The sequence below is a fragment of the Callionymus lyra genome, chromosome 1 (assembly GCF_982586985.1).
Source record: "Callionymus lyra chromosome 1, fCalLyr1.hap1.1, whole genome shotgun sequence".
NCBI lineage: Eukaryota > Metazoa > Chordata > Actinopteri > Syngnathiformes > Callionymidae > Callionymus > Callionymus lyra.
In genome coordinates, this window is record NC_141818.1 from 6242765 (window position 1) to 6253840 (window position 11076).

Here is an 11076-nt window from a genome sequence, read left to right on the forward strand (position 1 = left end):
TGTTTGTGGTTATCCGTTGGAATCACCGGGTGTTGTAGAACAGGAAAACAAATCACCCGCTGTAGTTCTCATTAGCAGCAGTTTGGTGTCAGCGCCGAGAGATCAGCTGTCAGCGTTCGCTCGTCCTTCTGCTGCCTTCACCTTTTACAGACCATAATTACACCATTTAACGCCCGCTCACACAGAAGGCAGAGCAAATAAGTCTCCTTGTTATTCTGAGAAGAACGGAGAGAAACTTTTATTTCATAGAGACGATACAGCAGCGTCTTCTTTGAGAAACTTTCACCTGGAAAGATCAAGAGAACGCAGTAGTCTTTGGTTTGGACTTGACATCCCAGCACAACGAGGACATGGACCTTCACTAACAGTGCAATAAAGCCTGTCCCGGGTCTGAAACCATGCTGTGTTTCAACTCATTTTACTATTTAATTTAACTTGAATCACACTCATTTCGAATAAGGGATTATTTTCAGAGTAATCTGTTCCTTTTTAGATTTATAAACAAAAATGTTTGTTCATTTTAATGTAGTGACTTGAGCTCAGAGTCATCTTTCTCCAAAGATGACTTAAAAACATCCAAATATCTCTGTGGTGCTCATCTGTCTCCTATTAAAGCCTTGACATGATTGAAAAAAACTTCAACAATTCTATATTTTTAGATAGTTTGTAGCAGAAGCTAAAAGGCTAACATGCTACACCAACAGGAAGTGGTCCAGGTAAATATCGGGAGCGCTTCCACTCTACTGTCCACACTACTGTCTACTCAAAATGCTCAGATTTATACCTGCAGGACTGTGTATAATGTAATTTATATTAAACTTCTGCTACAAACAAAATTAAAATATAGACTTTTTTAAGTTTTACTCTTCATGTCGAGGCTTCAATACAAGATGGACGTTAAAGATGAGCAGTGTGGAGGTATTTGGATGTTTCTTAGTGAGTCTTTTTGGACGAAGGGTAAGTAGAAAATGAGTGAAATTTTCAACGTGGGGTTATGTAATCAGAAAAATAAGTACCCCATCTTTTTTGGAGTTACTGGCAGAATAGTATATCCATGTGACAGTGGCGAACCAAGTTCCTGTTTATTCTTCTTTGCCCAAAAATTGGACACTTAAAAACGACCAAATACCTCCACAGTGCTAGTCTGTTATGTCCCTCCTGTATTAAGGGACTGACATAAAAATGTGTTCCCCAAAAGATTTAATCTTTTATATATAAAAGTCACTTCAGTCGGCTTGGTTCTCTCACGGTTGCTTGAGCTCAAAATGACTGCCATGAACTGCTCTGTGTCTGGAAAGATTTGATTGTTTTTGGTCTTATTTGCCAAAAAAAAGCAGAAAATTATTGTGCGCTAGAAACTTACTTAATATTAGCGTTAATATTCAGACTCATTTTCTCCATCCCATTCAAGGAATATACAGTTCTGTAGCCCAAATATAAAGCAAGTGACTGACTTTAACACCATTCTCAAGCTGCCAATAGTTCATAAAATTTGCTCCTCAATAAAAATTCCCCGGCAATGCCTAGTACTTCAGTCTATATTTGAAACATGTTTGTAGCAGAAGCTACACTGAAACACTGGGAGCTTCTGCTACAAACAAGCTTAAACTATAGACTTTTTTCTGGACAATTCCTCTTGTCAAGGCTTCAATACAAGAGGGACTTTACAGACCAGCAGTATGGAGGTGTTTGGATGTTTTTAAGTGTCTTTTTGGACGAAGAACAGTGAGCTCTGTTCGTGTCTGTCATATGGACTTATATTGTTGCCTTAACTCCAAAAAAACACAGATTACTGTGAGTGAAAATTCAATTTTTGGTGAATGATTACTTAAATAATAATAATAAACTGTGTGAAACTGATTTGAAAGTTGTTGTTTTGTAGCCTGTGTTTGATTTTTACGTCACCTTTATTAAAACACAATAAATTCCAAAAAACACTTGCATTTTGATGATAGAAAATCATTTATTTTTTGGGTCGTGTCAGTAGATCTAATCAAACGAGAAGAAATAACATTTGAGTACAACTTGGCAGAGTCAATTTGACTTGAGTTACAACTACATTTAAGGATAATTAACAATATTTGCAAACGTAAATTAGGTTGTGCAACCTTGATGGATGTTTTGAATTCCTAAATCTCACCTTTGACATTAAATTATTGTTGTTTGAAGACTCATTGCAACGTGAAAAACCCGATCAATCACCAAATGAAGAAGACGTCAAATTAAAAGTCTTTATTGTAGAAAGTTTGGCACGGACACAACATTTTTCAAAGGTTGCATCAGATATATTCTCCGGAGGAGACGAGGACACACGAGGTGACGCCACAAGACAAACATCACACCCAGATCCGTATCAAACGTCCGATCGACTGCTACAGATTAGTCTTGATCGATAACATGTTGACGTATAAACAACGGCTGCCATGGCACTTGACGTCGCTACACTTTTTAAGTTAGGTTTGCATATCCGACACAAACGCAGGTTTGTAGGATCAAGTTGGTAGAAATGTATCAAAAGTTTGATGCATGACGTACAGTAGGTGATAGTTCACTGCTACATTATATAAGTTCTTTGCGTGCAAAAATGTTTATCACAGTATTTCCATAGTTAGTTGCCTTTTACCCCCAACATGCAATTAGTTCTTTTCCATAGAAAGAAGGGAAGAAGAAGGAAAAAAATGATATTTCTTCACAAGGGAAATGTTTCAGATTGCACTAATGTTTATCAGGAAACTTAAAAGATTGTATTTTTCTTCTATTCAACCTTTTTTATAATATAAAAATACGTGCTGGAGAATGGAAGACTAGTCAAGGTCAGTTCCAACATAACATAACCACCAAAAACCAACTTAAATCAATCTAATAGTTACAGGAGTCAAGATATATTCACATAATTTACACAATTTTTCTGATATGTTTCCTGCAGGGGGCACACTTGGGTCATGGATATAGTCCTTTTTGATAAAAAATACTTGTGCAAAATTGAGTATTTTATTTATTTAAGTGCTAATGTGTCGCCACTATCAGATCTTCGTATCTTAATATCACCTGGTTTTATGAAAATTGCAATGAAAGTTTTAATCAATAGTTTAATTTCTCAATCTGGAACCATTTAAATTATCTGTTTTTGTTCTTGAGCGAGAGAAGAGTTTGTTCATATTGAACTAAGAGGAATCAAAGGGTTTAATATTTGTATTATTCAAAGTGTAAAACCGGTTTGTAAACATGATGTTTTCATAAATATGAAGCTGAGTAAAACGTGACATTTGTTTGTAAAGCGCAGCACAAGTCCACCGTAAGTCAGTCGTGGACCTGAACACGACTCTGGATCAGATCCTGACCTCCTGTGGTTCTTCTAGTCCTCCCAGCCGTCCACCTCCACCACGAAGGGCTCCTTGACGACGACGCGTCCGCTGTTGACGACGACGCACTCGGTGAAGGGAACGCTCCTGTCGTTGGTGTCCTGCAGCTCGATGGTGTGGACGACCGCCTGGAGACACAAGCCAGTCATTTACTAACAAGTCGTTTTTTTTTTCGAACCCCAGGTTTTTTCTGAGGATCTACGCTCACCATCCCGTCCAGAACTTTTCCAAACACCACGTGTTTCCCGTCGAGCCACGGAGCTTTGGCCGCCAGGATGAAGAACTGAGAGCCGTTGGTGTCCGGACCAGCGTTCGCCATGCTCACCTGGTAAACACACGCAACTTGTTTTTGTCGCCAACTTAAACAAGAAGTTCTAGAAGAAGCCCGAGCAGGTCCATTACGATCAGCAGATCTTTGCACATCGAGGTTTCAGTCTTGTTCCCTCACGAATGCTACTTGAAAATGTCTCTTAAAACGCAGAGTCCTTGTTTATTGACCCTTTATCTCAAGAGAGAACTAACTCAAACCTCCAAAAAACGAACGGCCAAAGTGGAGACGAGGTTCAAGGGCAAGTCAGTAGCGTGAGAACCCCCTAATGGTTTGGTCACAGTACACACTTTCGGCCCAATTTTGTTGTGGTCGACAAATGTGGGATATCGGGAGAGAGCTTTCTGAAGTTGCATACTTTATTTTTGAGGATTATAATGTGCACTATCAATGAAAAGGTTTTTTAAGGCGTGTTTTGTTCTGACTGATGATCGAAATCTGCTTTAAAAGTATGTTTTATTTTGTGGTCCTTATACACACAGCATAATATGAAATGATTTCATACATTTTCTGCAACTTATTCCGTTATGGGGTCGCTGGGGCTTGAGCCTATCCCAGTTTTTCTGGGCGAGAGGAAGGGGACACCGTAGACATAAATACATAGACGCCGCATTGACTGCAGACGGATGTGTATAAAGCGCCGCCATCTTGGTTCAGTGACATCAGAGGCAGCATTAACAACTGCAGTGAAGGAGGCATTTCTCGATCTAAAAATACAATATATAATAATTCTGGACCGATTTTAAAAACGGTTTGGTCCGTATTTGTTTCCTCTATCAAAATCATCATATTCAAAATGTTTTTTTATAATAATATAAATATATATAATAATGTCTATCTATCTGGTCTGAGGTTTGAAAAACCAACCCCGTGAAAAAAGCTTGATCGATTTATGATCACTTTTATAGTGTAAACACTTCATTCCTCCATAGACGTAATGCACTGTAGGCGTGAGTGGCACTGTACCAAGATGGCCGCCCTGTATACACACCGCTCTAGTGGGCGGTAAAAAGGAAGATCAAAGCTTTTTGTTTAGAGATATAATAATTCACAAATAATTTCTCCTTTTCAGAAAATTTTGGTCGGTGCCACAAAACAACCAAAGTTCTATACACCGCCCTGGAACCTATCCTTGCAGAGTAATGCTACGATGCATCGTGTTGCCGCTTTGTAGCGCGCCCGATTTTTGCCCGACCAAAATGAATACATAATGTTGAAATTAAAGGATTTTAAGTGCGTCTTATATTCGGTAATTTGAAATGTGCGACCATCTACAACATCTTGATGGAATGTCGGACTTCTCAGATTTTTGTCAGGAGTTGAATGAATCCGATTTCAAAAAGAGGTGAAGTTCCTGGCAATGACAGTAGGGGGTGGAGCTAAACTATGTTGACGATGTGGTTTTAGATGATGATAATTGGAAGGATTACCACGACAAAGTGATAAAAATAATGCTAAGTGAGTCTATCCTGTCGACTCTATAGCATTCGACTAGCATCACATACTCTATGTATACTCTATGTATACTCTATGTATACTCTATGTATACTCTAGGTATCCATGTTATTATGAAGATTCAGATTCTTTGCTGGATCTCGTGCCAGAAGGGTGAGCGACGCCACACTAGACTCGAGTCGAGAGACAGAAACACTCACCCAGCCCGGCCCCAGGTGCTTCAGCTTGAAGTTTTCGTCTTTAAAAGTCGTCCCGAAGATGCTGTGACCTGCCGCGGGATCGGTCTTCAGTTGATCACATGACTATGAGAGCCAAAAGAAAAGGTCTCACCTCCGGTGCCGTCTCCGGTCGTGAAGTCTCCCCCCTGGATCATGAAGTCCTTGATGACTCGGTGGAACTTGGTTCCTTTGTAGCCGTAACCTTTCTGCACCACAACACGACATCCATGTGAGTTAACCCTTGTGTCAGGGTCAAGGTGACCCGAAGGCCTGTAAACAAATGTGTTTTTGGTATCCCTTGTGTTGTCTCTGGTTCGAGGTAAACAACCTGCGTGGCTTCCATAAATACATATGCAGTGATGGAGGTCGTTCACCTCGACCCAGAGACCACACAAGGGATGAAAAAAACACATTTATTTTCGAGCCTGATTTAATGAAAGGTTTAATGGAAAACAATCAATCAATCAAACTCAGACATAACACAATCGTGTATCAACATAACTTCAACTTTTTAATCCCTGTAAAATAAAACGGTCAAGTACATCTGACTGGTTTCGAGATTGACATATGAAACAACATAACTAACTAGATATAATATTTTATTAAATATTAAATCTATGTTTTTAATCTCATTAATTGAAGGTAGTGCTAAACAATTAATGACAATGATTTATATCGCAAGATATTTTTTCCTGTCATGAAACATGCTGTTTAAATAATAAAACATAATGCAAGCAAGCGTAAATAAGTCTTGAACGGGGTTCTTTACTTATTTCACCACTAGAGGCGCTGCACACTGAAAATATATATTTTAAATTAATCGTACAGAAAAAAACATAATTTATTTACGGAAAGGAACTAATAAAAAGGTGACATCTGGTTTCACCAACTGCAAGAGGATATCCTCTTAACGTTCAAAATAAAAGTAAAGTAGTTGCATTTTACTTTCACCTGTAAATGTCACGGAGCCAGACATAAGTTAACTAGTCAAAGTAAACATGTTGTGCCTCTTGACTGAGAGAAAACTCATAGAATCTCTCAGTCAGTAAGAGTCGTGTTCATCCGTAACATATGGATGCGGAGCACGGACTACACAAGTCCTGGCACAAGTGGGGGGTGTTACCTCTCCAGTAGCCAGGCTCACAAAGTTGTTGACCGTCGAAGGGACGACGTCTCCGAACAGACCGATGACGATGCGACCCACCTCGTGACCACTGACCGTCACATCGAAGAACACCTGGACAGAAAAACACATTAGTACAAAGTAGAGTTTACACGGGATTAATCACGTTGAGCTTCCGGGTTACGCTGTTTTCTAAAGTCATACAAAATTAAACTTTTGCAACAAAATGTACATTTTTGTGTGAACTGGCATAAAAAACAACAATTACGAGTTTCACTCACTTCAAATGTCAACGAATGTGTTGATTTAAGTGAGTCATAAATAGATGTTGGACTCTATTGTATCATCAGTATGTTTGTACAAAACTCTCTTCTTTTAAATATTTAGAAAATGATCTTAAGCCCCGCCCACTATTTTTCTTGCGATTAAATCTTGTTCACCATAACCACACCCACTCTGCCGTGATTGGACAAGCATCGAGGTTTGTCACCGCGCATCATCAATCCCAGAAGTCTCCACCTCCAAGGGACTCGTTGGAGTTGAAGCCATTATTACGTCACAATGGACTCCGCTCTCGTAACCTCTCGTTCGTCGATATTTCAGACGGGGGAGAAGTTTATAATAAGTTCAAGATGCAGTAAGTTTCTCATCATGACCATCTTTTGGAGAGAAATACTTTTGAAATATTTGAAACGTGTGTGTCCAGGAGAGTTTTCACATTAGTTGACCTTTAAGGTAAAACAAAATACCAAATACATTTCGATCAAACACGGTAAAGAAAAAACTTGGGGGAATGATGGTTAAATTATTAGATACAAGTAAATGACTATTTTTCTGATTTAAAAAAATAAAAGTACAAAGGTTTAACAGTAAAAACTTCTAGAAGATCAGGTAAATTCTATTATAATAAAAAACGTACATTTAATTATATTCACTAGCAAAGCGTCAGTCAATTTAAAAAATAATAATAATCGAAAATATTATTTTAACGTCTAAAATAAGGAAACGATACGAGGAGACTTTGTTAATCCTGGTATAAAACACTTTAAGAAGACAAGATGAAGGATCTTGGCTCGGTATTATCTTCCTATCGTTTCCGGTCCACGTCACCATGAAGGTCTAGTGTCGAGAGGCTCGTGCGGCTGATGTTGCAGAAGGTCATTCCAGGTCAAGACCGCGACAGTAAAAAAAGCACGAGGACAGACAGACACGCGCACACACACGCGTGCGTGTACAACCGGAGTATCGTAACGTGGGGCCAGTGCGCGTTCACGGGACTCGGGCGCGCGCACCACTGTCCGAGTAAAAAGCTAATTGATGCAAAGAACTGCGGCAGAAGCGCGCGCCCGCCAACCTTCTCGGTGACTCTGGGTCCAGACCGCGGGGACGCGCCGGACACGTCCTGCAGCGAGGCGGCGCAGAGAAGCAGGAGGAGCGGGAGAAGCGCCAGGAGCTCCATCTTGAAGAGAAGAGGAGGAGGAAGAGGAGAAATCACGGCGGGAGAAGACAGCCGGGGAGCTGACCGGAGATCAGCGATCAAAAGCGAGACACGTCTTCCTCTGACGCGGCCTTGGATTGGTTCTCTGCTTAAGCCCCGCCCACCGGAGAGAGAAAGTGACGATAATCCGCGTTGATTGGTCAACATGATAAATAATACTTTTATACTGTAGTGTGTCAACCTTTACTAGCGTTTATTGTTATTTTATTTAATGTATTATTGTGTTTATTTTATTATTTGTATTGTATAGTTATTATATTTTTGAATGTGTACTGTATGTCTTAATATAACATGAATGTTTAAGCTTTTATATGAACTGCTGTGACTTCTGAAATTTCCTGTATATGACAATAAAGGCTTATCAATTAATCAGTCTACACTTGTGGTAGTATTTTTAATTTGTTTTTTTTTAAATTTCTTTAGTAGTGAGTCAAACTTAAGTTTATTTTTTCATCCAGCACTTCATGGTACATTGAGTGGCAGAGGTTGTATTACTATTGTATTCTACTTGTATTGAATATTGGAGTCAAAAGGAAAACATGTTCTGTGAAAATGACCTAGAACCTTGTGTACAGTACAAGATAAACACTGACTGTTTAATAGGTGGCTTTTGTGTGCACGTGTGGAGGCATGTCAAGTAAGGGTGAGAAGGAGTGGCAAAAATAAAGAGCGACAGGAATGTGATGATGCGTATCACTGTACAGAGACTGTGATGCTATATATTGTGATACTGAAGCAACGAGGAAATATGTGTAGTATTGTCGAGTACTTGACTCTGGTGTTGCAGAATTTACAGACCACATGACTCTTGATGAAGTAGTTGCTTTGTTTTGATATCAAAATATGTCCAAACATCAGCTTTAAAATCTGCTCGAGTCACTGTATCCTCTTGTCCTCAGACAACACTGGAATCTCGGGCAATTTCATTGTTGATTAAGCTGCCGAACGACATCTTACGACCTGAAGTTTATTCGCAACACAATAATGAACAAACGCAGTGAACTATGATACAAATGAGAAAACAACACAGTGCTTTTCAATATCAATACAATTTCATCAACAAAAAAAACTTGTTAATATATCGTGGCGATATTTTCTCGCACCACAAATTGTTGTGAGTGCAGCGTCAATACAATGTTTACTACGGTATGCGCTTGGCATTACATTACAGATTTACGCCATGTTGAGAAAGTTAAACCTGGTCAAAAGTGCGAGTGACTCACATCTACACAGAAAGATAAACTTCCTGTTTACGTGGCACATGGCGATGTTTGGTTTGATGTTTGGATCTCTTGGAAACCGTTCTGCTCCATGAGCCTCATTGGTGGTTGACATTAGTGCTACAATAACAACATCATAATTGCATGTCTTAACCCCTTGTGGTATCTCAGGGTCAAGGTGACCCGAAGGCCTGATAATTATCTGACTCATTAACCTACAAAATCAGGAACGAACCCGACTAAACACATCGTCAACAGCAATAATATCCATGTAAATATTTATCTTGATCATAAAATCAACTTTCAAAGCCTTAAGGAAATCTTGTTCTTTTAGGTCCAGCAGAGAAAAACTACACAAAACGTTGGATTAACATTTTTTGTTTGTTTGACTGAGCGAAGGATTGTGTGTTTGTAGCATGTTCAAGGATCAATAGAAAGCTGCTGCAGCTTCGTTGTTAACGCGGGGATAATGAAGTCCACACAGTCGGGGCGTTCACGCTCCAACACTCGGCGCATTAAAAACATCTCGACTTCAGCTGCAGGAAATAAAGCTGAAAAAGAGAGCGCGGGTCCCTGTTGGGTTGGTGTCAATAGAGATGAATTATAATAGTCAGCCCGCTGTGACCTTAACACACACTCTCGCACACACACGCGTATCGGCCTCCTGTCAGCGCTGGCCGTCCATTCGTCTTTTCTCGCCACCGTCCGGCGAATTAATTAAGCAAGAAATGTAAACGTTTTAATTGAATGTCAGCGCGGAGGCCTTAACAAGGAGCCGCGATGTTAATGGAAGTGACACCTGAGTGTATATATACATAAAACAACAAGGTTACCGGGGGCCGGCGCTTTTGGTATGTGTGGCCCGTGAATGTTTTAATTGAATAACTGTCAGATGTTCGCTAACGAACCCGCATGGATTCAAACTAATAAGGCCTCATTTGTTTATCCCCTGGTGGAAATTAAGCCTTTAAAATTACCTCCACTGCGTCTCCACTTTGTTTTCATTATTTCTTTTTCTTGGCAAAACCTGAACCACAGAAATATGGATGGAAAGAGTCCTTATTGCTCAACGGCATTATTTCAGAGGCTCAGAGAATCCAATGTAGGCCTAATATTTAAGTGGCTTTGACCTCATTTAGTCTCTGGAACGAGAGCTGTGATGATGTTCTGGAGTCCAACCTTTTAAACCAGACTTATCCTCGACTTCATTAATCACTCCCCTGGATGGGACTTTCCCAGCTTCTTCGGGTGGGATGCAAGGGACACCCTGGACATCTTAGAGCAGTGGTGGGCAATTATATTTCCTCAGGGGCTACAATTTATACAGTCGCTGTTGTAAGGGGCCATCAACCAGAAAAAAGGAGGGAAATGTATAAATAAAAAAATAAAAAACACAACTTTTCTTCTTTTTTAAAGAGCTTATAATAAGTAGAGCAAGTTTTTTCTAATATTTCATATATTTGAATATTTTTGAGGGGCAGTAAATTCTCACAAAAATGACAAAAGTCCTTAAAAAAATGGTCGTATTAAGAGATGAGTACTGTAAATGGGATAATGATTGTATTTTAACCTTTAGAAATGCGTGAGGGGATTTAAAAATATAATTGTGTATCTTCTACAAATGGGTTAACCTGATTAACTAAATGTGTAATTTCAAATAATTAAAAATCTCAAAACATTTACAAATCCAGTTACGCGTTAAAAGTTTACGGCAGCCAATCAGATGACATCTGACTGTTTCGCACCAAAACCCTTTTCCCTTATTCTTGTACAATATTTGCCTTGATTTGGATGTTTTTCTCTGTAAATATAAGTACATTTACAAGTGTACTGAGACTGCACTGTCCTGGAAAAGGAGCATTTGTGAAGGTC

The 11076-nt window shown here is 39.4% G+C and overlaps 1 protein-coding gene across 1 annotated transcript; it reads right to left on the bottom strand.

Moving 5' to 3' along the window:
- Positions 1-2217: 2217 nt before the first annotated feature.
- On the bottom strand, positions 2218-8048 carry ppic (peptidylprolyl isomerase C). The gene is made up of 6 exons (XM_087790191.1): positions 7841-8048; positions 6487-6600; positions 5476-5569; positions 5346-5413; positions 3571-3687; positions 2218-3490 (listed from the first exon to the last, which is right to left on the bottom strand). Exons 1-6 carry the CDS (start codon positions 7943-7945, stop codon positions 3356-3358), a joined length of 633 nt encoding a protein of 210 aa, XP_087646317.1. The 5' UTR covers positions 7946-8048; the 3' UTR covers positions 2218-3355.
- Between the last annotated feature and the right edge of the window lie 3028 nt (positions 8049-11076).